The sequence below is a fragment of the Callionymus lyra genome, chromosome 1 (genome assembly GCF_982586985.1).
Source record: "Callionymus lyra chromosome 1, fCalLyr1.hap1.1, whole genome shotgun sequence".
NCBI lineage: Eukaryota > Metazoa > Chordata > Actinopteri > Syngnathiformes > Callionymidae > Callionymus > Callionymus lyra.
Genome location: NC_141818.1, coordinates 29795088 through 29815595, shown reverse-complemented (window position 1 = coordinate 29815595; position 20508 = coordinate 29795088). Strand labels below are relative to the sequence as shown.

At 39.9% G+C, this 20508-nt stretch overlaps 1 protein-coding gene across 1 annotated transcript; it reads left to right on the top strand.

Moving 5' to 3' along the window:
• Positions 1–2552: 2552 nt before the first annotated feature.
• LOC148088859 (insulin-like growth factor-binding protein 4) lies at positions 2553–20077 on the top strand. The gene is made up of 4 exons (XM_087800575.1): positions 2553–3568; positions 14391–14554; positions 15506–15631; positions 17260–20077. The coding sequence occupies exons 1-4, from the start codon at positions 3211–3213 to the stop codon at positions 17395–17397; spliced, it is 786 nt and encodes a 261-aa protein (XP_087656701.1). The 5' UTR covers positions 2553–3210; the 3' UTR covers positions 17398–20077.
• The last annotated feature ends 431 nt before the right edge of the window (positions 20078–20508 follow it).

The window sequence follows — 20508 nt, the reverse complement described above, 5'->3', positions numbered from 1 at the left end:
TTAAACACTCGTCAGGAAGTAAAACTCTGACATAAATGCTTGTTCTTTAAAAAAACATCTCCTCAAAATGAATTATATTTAAATATAGTTCTTATTATGAGCAAAAAAAAGCTGCTTGTATTTGAAACCTAAGTGCATTTTCAGCGTTTCAATTCAACTCTGAAGTTTAACTTGAGTGTAAAATAAACGTGTTTTAACGTTGAGATTAACGGTATTAAGTCGCAAACCATTGAGCATATTTCATCTTTTTTTTTTTTTTAATTCTCTTTAGTTTCGCGTCGACATACGAGTTTATTTCCATGTGCATGTGTGAGAACACTGAAGAAACAGGTGTTGGTCCACAAACCAGATGTTCATACAGAAGGGTCGCACAAATGTCAATATGCTATTTATGTGGACGTTTATATTCACGGATCATACAATACTCTGTTTGGGACCTTTTCCCGACATTTCAATAGTTTGACTAGTTTAGTTTTGACTCTGTTAATGTTCACTTCCGTCTATTAGCAAAACAACTTTAAATAACTGATCAATAACAATTAAAACAATATTTGTATTTTATTATATTTAGTGTTATTGTCTGTAATGTTATTTATTTCGGGGAAAAAAAGGCCACATTAACATATTAATTTAAAATATAGTTAAAACGTTTTAATCAAAACAAAAGTTGCTTCAATAAAAAAGAAGTTACTACAATCCTTAAAAAAAATAAAAGCTTTTTTTCACTTTTAATTGATTGAAGCAATTTATTTTATATTAAATAATAAGGACCTAATACAGCCGTGACAGAAAAAAGACAACTTTCATCAAAGAAAACGTCCAGACGCTCATCTTAGCTTAAGTTTACTTAAAAAAAATTAAATCTATAAAATAGTGAAAGTGAGTAAAACATAAACTCTACATGAGATAATATAGTTGTTATTTTTTTCCCTTTTTAAATATTCAATATTTAAAAACAAAAAAAAGTTAATTCAATCGAAAAAAAGAAAATTCAAAACATTAAAATACTTCTAACCATTTCCACTTTAATTGAAAAAACGTTATAGTTTGTTTTCATTAAAAAACTTAAAACACTTTTTTTTAAATAAAGCAATTTAGACATTTAAAAAACATTTTTTTAAATAACTTTCTATTTAATTGAAGGAACTTTTTGGCTTAAAAATACTTTCTTTAAGTTTTCTTTTAATGGAACAATAAAGAACCAAATCCACCTCCATAAATGAGACCCCGTTGATTTGTTGTTGCCAAACGCTACCGCCACCTGCTGTCACATGTATTTCATTGCGATCTACTACAATTAAAAATACTGAATGTTGGTTTCTCGTGCAACTCGGATGAACTTAAAACATTTCTTTCCTAGAGCGTCTTTGACTTTAACATGCAAACATAATCTCATTGGGTCTTTTAGTTCAATATTTATATAACAATTTGAAAACATGCGCAGGGCCCCAAACAACAGTCCCAGTTTCCCAGGACTCACGCCTCAGATTGATCCGCAGTAAACATGGTCCCAAACAGAGCTAATCACTATGTTAACCTCTGAGTAACCGCACTCTTCGGCATTTGTCAAACACATGCTTGTGTACACACAGGCGCGCACACCTCATAAAATACACATAATGAAGCTGCCTTCCTTGCTTTTAGCTGCAGAGCTCAAACGACTATCAGTTCGCCGGTCGTCTTGTTACAGCTGCAGACCCCAAACTGTGACGTGTTACACCAAGAGGTCAAGATGTAGCAGAAGGTTTGGGATCGTATCCGTGGCGATCAGTAACCCGCCCGTCATGGCTGGAATACTGTTCTCCATGTTGTGCACCCACCTGAGCGGCGCAGGCACGGCCTTCGCAAGGGTTTGGCGAGGGTCCATAGCCAGCCTATGGCAACCAGCCACCAAGCCGGGATAAGAAAGAAAAAAGAAAAAAAAGCCCACTCACAAAGGCACCACAATACGTGCCTGGTTTCCATGGCAAGAGAAAGCTTGATATAAAAAAGAGGAAAAAGTACAAGATGTGACCCATAAAATCTAGGATATCAGGCCTGGGTGGTGGGGGAAGTTGACGAGACAACCTCTTGTCTTATGTTAAATAAATTAAAAAAAAACTTTTGAAGACCAGCGGGGGCAGGGATGTGTAGTATAACCGGGGTGAGATCTTGTCCAATAGAGGTCTGGGGCTGAAATAATGAGGGGGACATGGAGGGGGGGGGGGGGCAGATTGACCACTGCACACAAACACATGCTCTAGAACCCACAATAAACACTACACACACACACACACATACACATGGAGAAGGCAGGCATGAGCTTGTTATGTCCTTTGAACAATGTTTTGGCGCCACAGGCACATTCATGTGTGTGTGTGTGTGTGTGTAGAGCATTTGGGCTTGATTAAAGTGAGAGATGTGTGTTTTATGGACCCAAATGTTTTACAATAAAAACAACAGGGTGGCGGGAGTTGTGTTTTCGGAAAGGGCAATTCAGCTTTTTTTTTTCTTCTTCTTCTTCTTCTTCCCCCTTGCTCTCAAGATTGAGGAGACAAGTGTGAGAGAGAGCGAGCGTGAGTGAGTGTGTGTGAGTGTGTGTGTGAGTGTGTGTCAGAGAGCTACGGAGACAGAGGGAGCTTTAGCTGGGCTTTTCTCCGCTGTGCCTTTCAGCTCCTCTCTCTCTGTGGAGAGAGGCGTGTCCACGAACCAGTATAAAGTCCAAGGAGAACCGCTGGAGTTGAGCCATTCTCAGGAGCCAGGAGTCTTTTTCTCTACTCACTGACAACAGGAATAAACTTCAGCTGTTGCTTTAACCATATTGATTTGTCTGGACACTTTTAAAGCCCTTTTTTTTTTTCAAGAGGGGCTCCTTGAGGAAAAAGGAGACACACCTCCGGACATAGTGAAACTGCAAGAATCACCTGGATAATCTGATTTTGGCTCTAGCGTAGTTTCGACATCTTGTCAGGTCGTCCCACAGGTAGATGAAGGGCTACAATTTGAAGTCTCTGAAAGGAAATGAAAGGCACTGAGAACAGCAAAGGCTTTGTGTCCCAAAGCAGCTGAAAATACCAGAGGCCATCCTGGACAAAGCATTTCTTCTGCAGTCTTCTTTGTTTGTCTACAACCGGCCTTCGTAGATATCGATCAGGAGCTGCCCAGCAACCTGCAACCGGGAGGTCGAAGTGACGAAAGAGCCGAAGAGGGCGGGCAGGTGCCAGGGCGACCATGGTGTGTGAAGACGGCATGGCCAGAGCCTCGTCCTGCTGGGGCTTCCGGGCGTTTGGCGTCCTGTTGCTGGTGGGACTGTGTCTGTCTGACCAGGCAATCCGCTGTCCCGTATGCTCTGAGGAGAAACTGGCCAGCTGCCGCCTGCCGGAGGACTGTGAGGAAACGGTGCGAGAGCCCGGCTGTGGCTGCTGCCCTACCTGTGCCCTTCCTAAAGGGGCCCACTGTGGCGTCTACTCCCCACGCTGTGGCACCGGCCTCCGCTGCTTTCCACCGCGTGGCATCGAGAGACCCCTGCACTCCCTTATGCACGGCCAGGGCGTGTGCACGGATGAGAGGGAGGTGGAGGTGAACTCAGGTAAGACCCCTCGTGCCTTTAGTCATACATCTACACAACTTAAAGCTGCAATGTTACCGCTCAAACTGGAGCGGCGTCTGTATTCCCGCTCTCTTGCTGCAGGGACCTTACCTGAGCCAGGCGGGGTCAGAGTTTGGGGTGTGTGTGACAATGTCCTGCTTGTATACTCTAATCTCAGCTAAGCCCCCAAACCAGGGCTCGCACACACACACCCACTCCTCACGCACAGCCGTACAGGAGAGCGCACACAGTCCCTCTGCTGTTTTGCTACCACTCCGGGTGAAAGGGGCCCTGCTGTAAACGTTTGGGTGGGCGTGAGTGTCCACGACGAAACTCGCCGAAAGCGAACACATTCGGTTGATGAAGCGACTTCTCTATGCCTTTGATGAGCGAAGAACTCATCCAGGTTGTTGTTGTGTACGGCGTGTGCGGCTGCAGTGGAAGAAGCGTGTGTGTAATGGGAAAAGGTAATAAAGCCGCTGTTTGAAACGTAATGGAGTGTGGCCAGTCAGCGGCTATTAGAGCTTTCTACGAGCAGCAGTTGACTGGATGCTTTTTTTTATTGCCCCTAATCTGACTGCTGCGCTCTGCCTGTCTCTTCTTACACTCAGAATGTCTTCATCGGGCTGCCTTTGTTTTTGCTTTGAAGTCTGTTTCCACTCCTTTTTTCTTTCTTTTCGGCTCTCACTTCATCACCTCTAGAATACATTGTCTCCAACACATGCTTCTTTTAGCCTTTAGTAGCTAATGGCAGGAGGCTCAGAACACCAACGATTAGAATGGAAGGATAGACGAGTCCCAGGGTGCTCATCATCAGCATAGCATCTGCTTCCGCTGGCTCCGGGTGTAGCTTAGTTGCCCCCCCACCTCCCACCCCCAGCCCAAAAACACCAACAATTCTTCAAGTGCATCCCTCCATCACATCCCGCTCGCTCGGCGATGAGCTCATCGGCACTGGTTCTGCCAGAGCTGAAATGAGAGCCGTCTGCTCCGAGTGCAGGGCCAGCATAGGTTCGGCCGGCACATAGCGTGACTGAATAAAACCACCGAAAAAGGGGAACGCTGGAGAGGAGGAAAGAGGAAACTACATATCTATTTAGCAAATACAAGATATTGTCGTGTGGGTTTGAGAGAAAAAAAGATTTGTATTTAACCTTTTGTTTTTTGGTGCTAATTCATATGCTGAAAAAGAACACAATGTCAGTATTTGTTTGGGTTTTTGAAAAGGTCGACGCAAGATAATCCCTCCTTGAGACCCGAGCTTACCTAAATGTTCAGAAAGTAGTTTTCTCCAAAAAAGAAAGCAAAACAAACCCTGATATTCACTGCCATTAACTTTATCACTACCTGTGTAGATTTGATTCTATATTCATTCTAGTATACCCAATACAATGTTTCATCTTTTTGTTTTCCGTGAAATTATTGTAAAGATTTGCGTCTCTTACTTGCAATGATCATGTTTTATGATTGACAATGGGAAGAAATATACTATGCATAGCAATCGTATTGGTTTTTATCTAAAGTACAGTAGGTACTTCATAATTGGTGCTTAAAAAATACATTGATTTTCTCTAAACCTGAAAAGTAAAAGCCATTTCTTTAGAAATCGGAATAATTAAAAAAACCTTCAACTTGTTTCCATAGTGATACGCTTTGTCTTAGAAACTATCTGTCAGTAATATTAAATATTTAATTTGTGCGATGATGTGCCTGAATGGCTCTGCCAGGCGAGTTCTGATGCAGTCATGCCAATATTATAAATACATGTAGAATGTCAGAACCAATGCCATTATGGTACCGAGATGGGCCCCAGAGGTGACCTCGATTTGGGTCAAAATGACCCGGAGGTGGTTCTGTTGGAGGAGGGGTTGGAGTGAGATGCTCTGAAAAGTTCAAAAAGTTTTTCTTTTTTGGCGTTCTGAAATCGGATCTGGAAGTTCTGTTCGTCTCAGCAGTTCTTCTCACACTCCCGGAGCCTGTCAAAACAAAAAAGGGGGGAAACTGTCTCATAAGAATCACATTAAATCAATTCATCTAGGCAGCTGCAATTTTTTTTTTATTGTAAAGCATGGCTGAGTTGAGACAATCCGGAAAAAGGAGAATATAAATGTGTTGTACCACAGATGAACTACAAGTGATTACTTTTACCAGAGATCTCTCCTGGCATCACCTCTTTGGATTCATTTTCTGACAGCTGCGAACACCTACGCACGCATAATCCCTTAATTCCATTAATGACCGTGTTTTTTTATGGAGACATCCTTGTAAAAGCTTCTATGGAGCTTGTTGCATGAACTAACAGGTTGAGCATTGTTGTTTGTGTTTTTCCATGGCAACAAAGGAGGCGATAAAATCACAGCTAACAAACTCCGAATTGATGTTTTGCCAGGGATTGTTAAATCCAGATCACATTCAGTACTCATTGCATCACTGTCACTTATCTCAAATCAGAAATAATCTCATACTTGAAGCTCTCACGCAGTGTCTAATAGTATACTGTTTCTTGAAGATATTTTGGACATATTTAAAAAAAAAAGAACGTAGCTGTTTGTGTCAAAACAGTCATGGATTCATTTATATGAAGATGTGTTGTGTCCCCGAATCCACGAGCTTGTCCGTAGCAGAGGTCAGGCCTTGTTGTCTATTTGCTTTTTTGAGTTCTGAGGGGAATTTGGACAGCTGGGCTTTTTAGTAAATGTGACGAGCTAATTATTGTCTTTTCAGGTCAGGGATCTCTGTTTTGTGTTGACACAGAGAGACACACAAACAAATTGGGACTTTAAGAAACTGAAACTATTCATGGGGTGGCATGGGGGGGAGGGGGGCTAGTATACTATATTATATTATAGTTACTATAATTCTTTCATTCTTTCCATTTTGGCTTGTGTAGAAGTAGAAGAAGGTAGTAAACTGTTACACTATCAGCTGTGTTAACCCTTCTCTCACCGTGTTCACCCTGCTCCCCTTACTTAAGTGTTCCCGGTCAAATTCAAATAGTCTCGTTTAACAGCTTTCAAATAAATGCTCAACCATGATACTTGCATCCCATACTTTTCTATGTCGGCCATTCTTTGATGGGGAACACCACAAGTGCCACAAGGATATCCAGAGCCCTGATGAGGCGGAAGTGCTAAAAAAGCAAGAAATGTTGGAGGAACGGCAACTTTCCAAAGACTTTCACTCACTTAATATTTGAGCCAGATAGCTCTTATTTAGTTTAAAACCTTTGGACTGAGACAAAGAAAACGCTAATAATAAGGGAGTAGTAAGCACATGACTGTTTTTCTGTCTTTTTGGCCTTGCCAAAAAAACGAAGCACCCATAAGAGAGAGTAACCAAGTCAAGTGCCCAATATAGATGTAAACATTTCAGACAGAAGGTGAATTGAGGAGAAACATCACCAGCATAAACTATAGTAACAATGCAAGTTGGCTCAAGGCTTTCTACTATACTGTACTATCTTATATTGTCACATTTTATACATTTTCAAACAGTAGTCTCAGTTTTCTTTCCTTAGTCAATAAGTGCTACATTGTGTGATGGTTTGTTTGTTTTGGACATTGTTTATCACGTAGTTTGTGGCAAGTATATTAAAATTACTGTCATTTTTTTATTAAGTTGAACAAGTCCACCCATTTTTCTGATATTTTTTTTCTTAGTGATGATCAAGCTTTATTAATGAAGCATTTTCAGAGCTCAGTAGATTGCACTTCTGGCTTTAAAATGATAGTTTTTAAAATTAATAGTAGTTTCTCAAAGCCAAAGATAATACAGCCAAGGCTGATTCTCTGGCAATGCTTCATGAAGCTTCATTGCCTGATGAGGAAGTATTTAAATTAAAAAAGTTTGAACTTCATTAAGTTGTCTTGGCCACTTCTAGACGTCAAAAAGCATTCAGTTACTGCCTCGTGATTGCCTCCTGATCGCGTTGTCATCTCGAGCCAATGAACCGTTGGACCTAATAACGTGTCGGGTGAGGATTTACGTTCATTGTGTGTGTGTGTGAGAAGTCAACCACATCTACACATCTGCAGACTTTTACCACACTTCTTTGACCTTCAGTTACACTCAGGATCTCTGAATTAAAACAAGAACATTGGAATGGAAATTAAGTTAATGATGTCACCGTGAATAGCTTGACCCAATTCCCTGCAGGTGCAGGCTTCCCTTACTCTTGAGACGCCAGACTCGAGGACAGAAAGACGAATAATATGCAAGAATGTCTAATTAATTGTAGCCTTTAGTCGACCCATTTAAAGTGAAACAGTATTCTGAAACGGTGTTTCCTTGGGATAAAAGCCTTTCCACATGATTAGTTGTTTTGAACAAAGTTCTCTTTTAATGAGGGATGGATTCGACCAAGAATGTTTAGCATAAATTAGAAACAACCTAAGAGGCACTGTTTTCTTTACTGCTGACAGTCAGGTGTAGGCCTGAGATCGAAAACTCATCCCTAAGTGAAGTACCACAGAGTTGTGTTCACCCTTCGTGGTGAACAGCAACACAAGTTGCCAAAACCATCAAGCTGTCGAGGATTCTTTCTTAGACATCCAGGTCAAGAGTAAGTCCACTGTTCTTAAACTTTGACGGCAGCTCAAGAGGTCTTGGCACATATAAGATGCCCCTCAACACCTCATCCCTAAGACTGATCTTACATTGAAACCATAAAGTCAGGCTACGGTTCTACAGCTCCTCAAACACCATATCATAAAACACATCACACCGCAGGATGCCTGTTTGATCTGGAGTCCAATAGGAAGTAGTTGGCCGTTTGGCCGCTGGGCTCTGTCCACAGGGATTTACTGTTGATTTAATTCTCTGCTTTGGCCATGACAAATGAGGCTATAATGAATACTCAAGTTTTCTTTGGCTCAGATCCAGTGCAAAGTCAACTGAGTTCTGAACTGCGATGTGTAACTGATTCTAAGAAACCTGCTGCCTGGTAACCAACAGGTAGAAAACACACACACTGTGGACTGATGCAGATTTAGTGGAAATCCTGGGAAGGGATTGAGCAAACATTTAAGGACTACAGTTATTACATGACGTTTGTTACGGACTTGGAACCTCACCAAAGTCATACTATCTAGTTTCTACTATCCTACTTCCACAGAAAAGGTCACATTTTCAGGTTGACCTTGAAACACTCGAGGGGGAAGATCCAGTATTTAAAAGTGAAGAAATGTAGAATTGCAATAAACTGCAGTTAAGACTTGACCACTTGAGGCTGGCCGCAGAAAGACCAGGATACAAGTACAAACCCAACGCAAAAAGGCCTAAAACACACATTGGAATAAACATTTTTCTAACCTTTCCTTTTCATTTTATTTCTGCTAACTCCCAAACAAGGGGGTTGGTTACCTTGAAGTGGGGATGGTGTACTCTGCCGGAACGTCTCCGGTCCAGAATCTGGCCAAACAGGAAGACAACAATTTTCAAGAAGGTCGCTCTAATTAATACCTGACTTTCAGTATGTTACAATAAATGAAGAGGAAAAACAGAGGCTAGTTTTCATCATATTATTTAACCTGTTTTTGGAACACTTTTCATTGAACTGATGAAACGTTGTAGCCATTAGTCTTATAGTGTGAGATTGATGTCTACACCGTCTGGTGTGACTTACTTTGGTTGTAAACCAACCCACACATTAGCTTAGACCAAATCCAAAGTTGTCTCGTCTGTATCGTGATCTTTCCTCCAAACTATCAACTGCTCACAGTTGTTCCCTGCTTTGTGGTTGCATAACATAGGTTCCTGAGCGGTGGGAACATTTTCGCTGTTGGTCCTTTTTGATACTCATCTCTGTGGTATTTGAAAGCTTTCTGCACTTTCTTGGAAATAGGTGGAGGTTTTAGGAAGTCACAAGTCATTGCAGTTAATGTCTTGTATCTTGATTAATTCTACTAAGATGAGTCTAAGGATAACATTGATTACGACTTGTGTTTCTGGCTCCGGGACTATTCAAACATTCCCTGATGGTGACAAGCACCGGTTAGGAAAATAAATTCTTTGGCAGGTCTTGATATTTTGGTTCTAAAACACTGAAGCTGACATTTGTGCCTTGAACTGCCGGATACTCGTTGTGTCTCTTCAACCATGGCAGTCGAGGCAGTGATAGTACCGACCTGGTGTCCGACCTTCTCAGGTTAGTTCAAATGCCAACAGAAAAGCCTTAACGCTTGAAACCTTTTTTGCTTTCCTGTCAACTTCTGACTTCATAGCATAGAGGGGAGGATACCATTACGAGCCTTGGACTTTGCACCTTTCTGGCAACAACAAAGATACAGTTTTTACTAGAAGGAGATTATGTAGTATGTCATCTATTTCAAGTTATTTTCTTCTTTTTATCCTCCAGAAGCATTATCCGTTTTTTTTCAAGTCCTTTGAATTCATTAAACATGTATATATATATTTTTTACATGTATACTTCAATGTAAAAGTCTCTATTTTATTGTGTATATCTAATTACATTTAATTTCTATTCTATACTGTCAACCCCAAACACAAAAAAAATGTGTGTGGCAATAAAGGTGTTCTGAGGTTCTGCAGTTAAAAAAACAAAATCATTATTGAAAATGTATACTTCTAATATTTGTTCACATTTTATACATACTGTCCTCTAAAAATACAAACACACATTTAATCTATATTGATTTGATAAATAAGATATAGACATAATTGTTATTTATAAATCTAACTTCATTATTGCTATTACGATTAAACTGTCTTGTTGTGTATGTTGTTTGTATGTCTCTCTAATGAAGGTCAACTGGAGACTTGTTTGTGTTTTTATTACGGAACAAATGGAAATTGTGAAATTAAAAACGTGTGGGCGACGGGGCAAGGCTTTTGTGTTGGTTAACTCCCCCATCCCTGGCTTTTTAATTTTAAGGTTTGCAACCGCACAGGGAATAGTTTTCATTTGAATTCTTAAATACAAAACCGCTTGCTTCTCCTGGGGCTTGTTTCACAATTTCCATGTTGTATTTTTTTCAAACCAAGAACATCACTCATCTCCCCATAAGGAAGTGATATTAAAAAAAAAAACCACAGCATTTTCGACTGAACTAAATACTGAAAACAAATAGTGAATATGAAACTAAACCTTAAGCACCCAATAATTTATGACCTATGCCGGTGGTTTGTTGACTGAGCTGCTGGCACACAGAGCGTGCCGCACTGCCTGCTCATAAACCCCCTTTCACAAATACTACAGCTTAACAGGAATTTATCCTGTATTTTATTCTCCAAACAAGATTTTTAAGTACCAACAATTTGCAGATGTGGTTTTCTATTTGCGAGTTGCAATTTGGTCTCACGAGAAATTCTATTGTTTGAGTTTAAAGTCGATTAAAGTGAACAAGATTTTATGAACTACAACTTAAAGTGTACTTTCTTACTTACCTTATATACTCATTTATTCAATCAAAGCCAATTTACGGTTGCGTTGTTTAGCTGCGGTAAGTAGACAATATATGGGAGCCCTACAGTGATTCACAAAATTCACAATATATTCACATTTCGGTAACTAGAAAAAGTACTTATCTCCATATCTTTATAATTAACGTATCATTTAAGCCTTCTAGTCCACCGTAGCAGCAGAGCACAGTTTGGATGGGTTGATGAAGCTTCATGAAGCAGCGTCATCTTTTACAGAGCTCGGTAGATGGCACTGGTAATAAAACGTTAGGAGATTTCTTTGAGATATTTGTGTAAAGATAAAGAATATACAGCCAAGAATGCCATCTAGTGGGAAAAAGGTTATCAATGGTTAATTGAGGATTTCAACATGTCCAAAACCTTTCGAGTTATTTGGCGAACAAGTACACACACTTAAGTCCTTTTTGTCTGTGGGCCGGTCAACCCCTTTACTACTACCTCCTGTTAAATGTTAGGGCACAGATTAAAAAAGGGATATACACTGTTATAATGTGTTGCAGATCGGTGAAACTTAATCGCTTTTTTCATAACACATTCATTATTTACGGTAAATAGGCGACGGCCCTGTACAGATTGCTTAAAGGGACAGCTCTGGCCTGTGGGAATTAAGTTACATAGACCTGTCAGAGTCGAAAAGAAGACGGGAATCATCATCCAAAGAAAAGCCTTCAGAAACAATGCTCTTGCCCGGGGATTGTTGGTTACCTCACTGGCATTCGAGCCCATTTCCTAGTCATTGTGGTAACCCACAAAGCTTTCCAGCAACTCACAGATATGACAATGCAACCAGGGATTTTCAGATGAACAAAACAAAAACACCCATATTTGGAAAGTCAAGTGTAAATATTTAGACTGCACAGATCTGTGATGCGCTGGCAACAAAACTGTTATTTCGTTCACGATATACAAACATGCTTTGAAGTGTATCCTTCTCACTAACAACGACCTGTGTTTGATCTTAGTGTAGTAGCCTCACCGTACTCCTGACACCAGTATCCAATGCATGCTCCAAGAATAACGGGCATGGCAGCGAACAGGATCCAGTTCCAGTGACACACTTCTGTCTTGCCACAGAAGAGATTCCTGGCATTAGAGAAGACAGAACCGTATTGCACGGAGGAAGCGGCCTCTAAAACTTTTGACACTAATGGAAGAAAGTGCTGATGAGTTGGTAACGGCAAAAACTGCTAAAAATACAACAGACAGTTTCCCCGCTCCCGAGCCAACGGGACGAAGTCGGAAAAAGTCGCCTTTTGAATGTTAGAAAATTGTGTTAAATGCCATGGAACATTTATGAAAAGTGTGTACATGCAGTGGTGGCTCTGTGCCCGCTTCTTGCGAGGGAGTGACATTATCCATTTAGCAGAGCTTAAGTCTGGCTTAGAGAATGTTCTTGGATTCCAGTGCCAACCTGTAACATACCTCAGGTTATGAGCACAAAGACATTCATCCTTCATTTGGAACATATTATCTCTCTCAGCTTCCACGCACACTCAGACATGGCTGTGCCCACTTGTGATAGTACGAGTAACCTCGAGCAACCTCCATCTGGCACAGACAGGGGCTGTTGTGGATGGATGGAGGATGAGGAGGGTGGGGGCATTTCCTCAGGAAGCAGCTGGCTGCCTGCAGGGCCACAGAGCTGCACCATTATACACATGCAAAGGTGAATGTGGCAGAGACCACAATGCACAGAGGGTGGCAGAAGAACATGGGTCTGATTGGCTCGGTATTAGTGGCCCCGAGGAGGTGTAGTCACCTAAACGACCCAAGCTAACGACTAAGGGGGAAACAAAACCTCCAAGACAGCTCATTGAGATAAATCTGGCCTCATTTTAACCCGGATAAGTGATACAGTATGTTTAAGGCTCTCTTACTTTTAAACAGGAGAATCACAACAATGCTTACATGGCACTTTCATCTTAAATTTACTCCAAAAGGATCTTTGAACTAATTTCATTATCAGCTTGTCCAAACAAAATTGTCTCATTTTGACCCCAGGCTCACAATCATTGTGTCTCAAAGGTAGCTTTTGGCTCCCAAGTTCAGATAAGCCAAAGTGGTGATATAATGATCTGGTCCTGAGACCCCCCCCCCCCACCCGCTCTCCTCTCAGGGAGAAAATACCTGAATAATGTCCAAAATAAAGCAAAAAAACTTCCTCAGAAGTCTGCCTGACCTTGGCAACCACCTCTTCTCTTAAAAGCTCTTCATCTTTAGACTGCAGCCAGACGCCCTAATGACATTTCGGTCAGCTTATTTTATTTGGATTCCTGTCTCACAAGAACCAGAGACTAGAACTTCATATTTTGACAGGCCTGTCTGACAACCGGCCCAGACGGTGTGGTGGTGGTATCGGTGCCCAGGGTTTTGTGACCGAGGTAAACCATGGACATGGTTGATCACAGAAACACAATAGATGTAAGGAGGGTGCTGAGGAGGGTGAGGTGGTGAACACTTCCTGTTGAGACCTAACTAAGCAATGACCTCTGTATTGTGATTAACTCAAAGTTGCATTGCAGGGCAACTGGGAATTATAATGCATCCCCCAAATTCGGGAAACCAGATATTAAGTCTACAAATTGCGTATACCTTGAAACTAGCAACATTATTAATCTCTCTCTCCATGCCAATGAAATACCCCTGAGAAATATACCTTCTATTTATCTGAATCTGCATCGCACTTACTCAGACTTCCTTAGAAGTCGCCATCTTGTTTTCACTGGAATGTTCCTCCATCATTCCGGACTTCTAGTGTGCTTCAAAATGAACCGTCAGGCAGCTGTGCCAGCACCACGATGAAATTTTATTTGACTGGTAACCAGAAAGAAATTTAGAAATGCACTGAGTGCATCCTTCCTCCAAGGGCCACATTTCACATGTCTTTATGAAACCAGAGCATACAACGAAAAGAAAATTATAAAGGCTAAAGTTCACACCAAACCCCAATTCCTTAAGAGTTTTCTTGGGACCAAAGAGTGGAACAGGGAGAATATTATGTTCCATTTATTTATGAAAGTTTTTTAAATCAGTTCTCCTCGAGATTCCAGAATATCTTGAGAGATCTGGCAGTCATTAAGTGCAAGGAATACACAACAACCTTGTGAGGTGCTACTTTCAGCTACAAAACCACACTTAAGATAAATACAATCTTGGCCTTGAGCATTATTAATCATTTCAAATATTACATTCATGTGAGCCAACCAACCAGGAAGGAATGTGGAGTTTTATCTTGTTTTATCAGGTGATACTTCTATTTCTGCTGCGAAACTATAAACATACAGAAGATTCCGTACTACACTTTTACTGACGATTGAAAGTGGGAACGTGTGGTCAAGATGCCATAAAGACATTTTTAACAAAGTATTTTCTTGTCCTGCAGCGATGGAGAGACAGGAGGAGATCGTCCCCGAGCATCCCAACAACAGCAATATACGCTGCAGTCTGCAAGACAAGCGGTGCATACAGAAGACCCTGGCCCGACATCCGCCTAAATCCTTGAACCAGAGGACCAATTCTGTGCGAGAGGAGATCAAAGTGTCACTGGTAAGTCTGACATCATTTCTGAGAAAGCAAAAAGATCCTAACAATGTGAGTCTCCAACAGGTGTTTGCCATTAGACATTAGATGTTTCGAAGCCAGAGGCTGGTTGTAAATCCAACCGTTTACTTATTCCCAGATCATTACTTAGTAGCTTCTTTTTTTAAAGACACAAATCTAACTCGGAAAGTCAACGCCTCATCTGAATTACAAGAAATTGATTTGGCAAAGAAACATGAACACAGTTTGTGTTGTGTTAGCATCCTTAGGATTCATACGAGCAACCCAACCAAGCAGATTCACTCCAGTCCATAACAAGTGAGCCAAAAGTCCATCAGACCAATAGTTGGACTTTCCTCGCTCAGTTGTTATTGCTCTTGGCTCGAAGATAGTTGGAGGTTTCATTGAAATGGATGAGTATACAGCCAAGAGGTCCATCAAGTGGACTCTGAACGCTTCACGAAGCTCCATTTGTCTGTCACTAGTAGGAACACTTAATTGATAGATTATTCCTAAAATATTTCAGATACTAATAATGTCAATCTGCTGTGACTTCCATTGAATTCCTGCTGTACAATTAAGACACACACACAAAAAAAAATCGAATTATATTAATGTAATATAGTGTGAATTAGATATTTTTTACTGAATTATAACAGACTTCATCACATTACGAGGAAATATTGGACGTGGAATTCTAAAGCAATATTGATTTCAAGCTTCAAAAGTCAAGATCTTTAAAGCAATGTATTACGGATTTTAATAATGAAATGTTTAACACTTTTATAGTTTACCTGGTTGATTAATTAAGCGACACTTTGAATTGCTAGTTTCTGACAGATTGCCATTAACTTGAATCATTTTAAAAGGGTCTAATTATAACAAATAGTGAACATTACTTTGAAACTTAAAATGCCATTAAAGTGCCACGTTGATGTTTTCATTTGTTTTCTTAAGGCACCATGTCGCGCGGAGCTGCAAAGAGCTCTGGACAGGTTGGCTTCGAATTCTCGTACCCATGACGATCTCTTTACAATCCCAATTCCCAACTGTGACAAGAACGGAGATTTCCACCCTAAGCAGGTCTGTGATCAATTGTACTAATCATTACGACTGTGCGAGTCACTGTCTTCTCTAGGTTTCAAACCACAACACACAGTTCTCCTGCACAGACAAACCGTGCCTGAAGAAAGAGAAACATTAAGGCTAACATGAAAACAGATTCTTGGATCCAACAGCAAAGTCCTTTGTCTTCTGGAGCCAGATGAAAAGACACTTTCACAAATGAGCTGTGTGCGTTAAGTGCTCTCTCCAAAGCTGCGGGACAATGTTCACATCACTGCAGCAATGGCTGCAATTACCTTTTCAAGGGTGTCTGTTTCTTCTTTTGTTAGAGTCGCTAATTGTGCAGCGGCGCAGCAGCAAGAGCGGATTGTGCATGCACAGCTAAAACTGCACCCTCAGGGATAAAGGAAAAGTTCTGAGCAGAAGCTACGTTGATTGAGTAACATAGTTAAAGTGTCACAGGCATCTGTTTACTGTTTAACCAAAGGAACGCTGCGATAAACTGTGTCTAAAAGAAACATCCCAGGATCAAATATCTACAACTGTGAGGGTAGGAAAGCAGAAAATAACAACGCATAGTTTATCTTACGAGACATAATCTTGAGTGAAACACTGATAGTGGAGAGTTACAGTTGGTAACATTTTCAGTGCCACGTCAGGAAAGAGGTGAAGTGAGTACTTAACAGGACTCTACAGAGATTTATAGAAAACAGAAAATTCCAAAGAACTAGTTTTGGTTTTCGTGTAAAAACTTGCCCGGAATATGACCCCAGCCAGATTATTGACCCAGGCTCAAATATAGAGTGAAGTGGATTCCAAGGGTCTCACGGCAAATACTTGAAAGAGTAATTTATGTTAAAACTCAACTCTACTGACTCCCATGTTTCAAATGTTGAAGTCTTCCTCTGCAAGATGCAGTAAGTCCCTCATCACGACCATGTTTCAACGTATTACTTTATAAAGTGAGGTTACGACACCGGAGTCGTAACAATGGCTTCACTCCTCCTACAGTCGGATGTAATCACTCCCCGCTTTGTTTGTACAACAAGTCCCTTGGAGGTGGAGACTTACAGGATTGATAATGCGCAGTGACAAACCTTGACACTGGATCAATCACAGGAGAGTGGGTGTGGTTACTGTTAACAAGATTTAATCTCCAGAAAAACAGTGTTTTCATTGGGCGGGGCTTAAGTGCATTTCAATTGTACTCATCAGACATATACTGATAAGAGGTTCAAGATGTATATAGGAGACACTGAAATATCATCTTTAGATTTCTTCACAGACGAACAGTTTTTTTTTGGCGTCCCAGGGTGGCTCTAGCCTCGGGGGCAAGTGTTTGTTGGGCACGTTATTTGCTTACCTTACTATTTTCACCACTAAAATACAACTATGTATCTCTTAACAGGGGGCAGTGTAGCCTTAATCCATATAGTTGGTGTACCAATGACATGGTCACCTGGGAAGTGTGTTTATACTGTAGGGCAGGGGTGTCAAACTCAATAATACAAGGAGCCAAAATATTTATGCAGTCAAAGTTACTGGCTGAACAAAATGTTTTTTTTTTACCAAAATGGAAATATGTGAACTTCAAACAACATTCATGTTGTTAATGTTTCTAATGTGTTTAATATTTGTGTCCCCAGTGTCATCCTGCACGAGATGGGCTGCGTGGAAAATGTTGGTGTGTGGATCCAAAGTCCGGCCTGAGGCTGCCAGGGCCTCTGGAGCTGCGGGGCGATCTGGACTGCCACCAGTTAGTGGCTGCCGCGATGAGGGATTGAGGCGACGGTGCAGCAGCTCTGAACCAGCTTGAAATCACTTTTGCATTTGAGTGTTTTTCTACATAAGGACTTCCACCTGCAGCCTCACGTAGTCGAGGCTAACAGTACCTTAAGTCTACAAAAAAAAGAAGCTATTGTTTAGTTATATTCGTCATTTTTTTAAGTGTGATCATATGTGATGTCTCTCAGTCTTTGAGCACTTGTTGAATTTAAAAAAAAAGATTATTTTATTGCATTTAGGAAACAAGAGACAGAGTAAGGTTTTGCTGAAATTGTTCTCAACTTTCTGAAGCACTAGTTCGTCTTTAATCTGCCAACCCAAAATTGAGCCACTATCTGTGTAAGAAGGTGATTGTACTCCATATTATACATTAAATTAGTGTATGTATATAAACAATAAATCAAAGCAGGTTGGCCCCTGCATGGTGCTATATAGCGAGTGTGCCAAAAACACAGAAGGAGCTTTGCACTATTTGGCCTTGTAATGTAACAAACACGTTTGTTGCGCTGCGGTAGCAACGGACATAACAACATCTTTCCTCCCTACTTTCAACTTTTTTTTTTACGACTTTCCTTCTTCAGGGTTCACGTAGCAAACAACACTTAAGAAAGGTATATTAAAAAAGATGAACTCGAACAATAAAGTCACTCTATTTGTTTCAAATCAGGAATGTTTGTAAAGGGAATCGAGCTGACGTTATTTGTGTAACATAGTCTGTGCGATGGTTAGCATTTTGTTATAACAGCTTGTCATAATCAGCCAATAACTGGACTTTTTGTGTGGTTAAATAAATCAGGTATGTAGAACCGAGCTCACCACTGCCCAACCAGCCGCTCGTTCTTTATCCTCTTTGTTTCTCAAACTGTGTGTGCGGCTTTGGCAAGAATTTAGCAACAGTGTCTTAATAACCGTCTCTTGGTTAGTGATTGATTCCATTTTAAAAAAAAAAGTCTTCTTCTCCTAAATATGACCTTTAGCAATGAATTAGAAAATGCTCGTAATTTATGCGTAAAAAGATGCAAAATTCAGTGCATAAATGAATGAGGAAGTACCAAATGTTTTTACAATGAGCTAAATTTGATATAATTATCCAAAAACATCAAGCATTCAATTAAAAAAATGCCTCTTTTCATGAGGTGATTTGTTTTATTATTTAAATATTTTTGTGATTATTTGTGTTTTTTTCTAAATAATATAAGGGAGGGGAAAAACTCAAACATTTAAAATGTTACCTTGAAAAAAAACGTAACTCGACCACCCCCTCAAAAATATAATCCACAGAAAAAAAAAATTCATCATTCATTCAAAGTGAATGCAATAAGCGTCCATATAGTGAGGATAATAACAAGTTATACTTATAATTATGATAATATACATTTAGCATATATTGTGGTTAAATATGCCAAAATGGGTAATATTATTTTAAAAAATAACCACCAGTAAAGCAGAAAAAGAAACAGCATTAAAAATATATTAAGAAAAAAAAATTGTGGGGAGACTGCGTTTCAAGATGGTGGGAAATAAAAGATAACTTAACATTTAAACAGACCAACACTTGGATAAATCAGCTTGTTTAAATCTTTTTTTTTTCAATCTATGCTTTTGCATATAGGACAGTAGCTTGAATACATTTTTTAAGTTAACTTTGAACATGTTATCTGCTTTAAAGTAGTATATAAATAACAAATAAGGAAAAGACAAAACAACACTTGTCTGACAAAAAGATTTAATGTTTTAACTGTAAAACGTTTTTTAAAAAATGTGATGATAATAATACTGATGCATTTCATCCTTTATATCAAAACGTTGAAAAACCCCATTATTCCGTATGAGCAATTCAATAAATATATTGAGATGACCAAAAAAAGACATTTTCCCAAAAGTCAAAGCAATATAATGTGTCAGGCCTAAAGATAACTCAATTTTTTTTTATAACATCTCATGTGTCCTTTTATCTCATAAGGCTTGGAGTATAAATAGATAAACATGTTCATGATACGATGATGTAAAAAGAAACCTCGTGCTCTTATTGTTGCTTTCATATGTCCACAGTTATTGTTGTCCACTTTGACGATTGCCTCTTGAACATTTCAAGAATTTACTGATGGTAAAGGATCGCTTTTGATTCCTCAACATTGGGCTGCTGCACTGTAGCATTTGATTGTATTTAAAACGAATGTATCCAAAGGTAGTTGAGAAACACACAAACAAACACGCACACATGGTGCACATAGTCGACGCTACAGGCCTTAATGTCGAATCTATCATTTGATCACTTCCAAAGGAAAAGAAAAAAAAAAAAAGCACATATGTATCTGCCTGTCGATGACACTCGAATCAACAAAATATCATTGAAAGAGTCTTACATTTATTCAGAATTGTGTTAGATGGTTGGTTGATGGACTTTGAACTGCATTAATTGTTTTTCTTAAGCTATAGTGTGTCTGTTGACCTAACTTGTTGTTGTATTGAGCGTGTGTATTTCCACACAGAAGACTGTTTGATTAATCATGAATAGTCTTTGTTTGCATGCATAGAAATGATTTCTAATGTCTTTATTTTGGTTGCCTATTTAGCTGATAGCAAAACTGAAATACTGTTTTCACCAATCATTGTCAATTTTTTTATCTGAAAAGTATATTCACAGTGTAATATGTCAATTAAATACTTTTAGAAATGGCTGAGCTGCTGATGTCGTCTTTATTAAACAGGGTTCTGTTGTGCTCATTTCAGGGGCTTTAAAAATGACAGTTGATCCAAATGCACTTTGATAAGTTTCTCTATATCAGGAGTAAGCAATAAAACCAATAAAACTTGCCCAGTGCGCAAATGTTCGACAGGTAGAACTGCCTCAAATCAAACATTGCCACTACACATGCTGTGTCTCAAATCGCATACTTCTCTTAGTGCACTGCTGCTACGCACTAACAGGAAATGACTCGACAGCTTCTTCTTCTACTACTATTTAACGATGATTGCAACCAGCTGTAAGAACACTATTGTCGACACTCGACAGCACTTTTCGCCAATCGAACCGGGTTGTTGATCTGTTGATCAGCCCTTGGCAGGGTCCTGAGGGTGCATGGGAGTTTTCCTCCACATCCTCAAAA

Excerpts from the sequence above, each read along its gene's own strand:
- LOC148088859 (XM_087800575.1), top strand. The coding sequence starts at position 3,211 with ATGGTGTGTGAAGACGGCATGGCCAGAGCCTCGTCCTGCTGGGGCTTC. Across the intron at positions 3,569-14,390 it reads GGAGGTGGAGGTGAACTCAG|CGATGGAGAGACAGGAGGAG; the intron begins GTAAGACCCCTC and ends CTTGTCCTGCAG. Across the intron at positions 14,555-15,505 it reads AGGAGATCAAAGTGTCACTG|GCACCATGTCGCGCGGAGCT; the intron begins GTAAGTCTGACA and ends TGTTTTCTTAAG.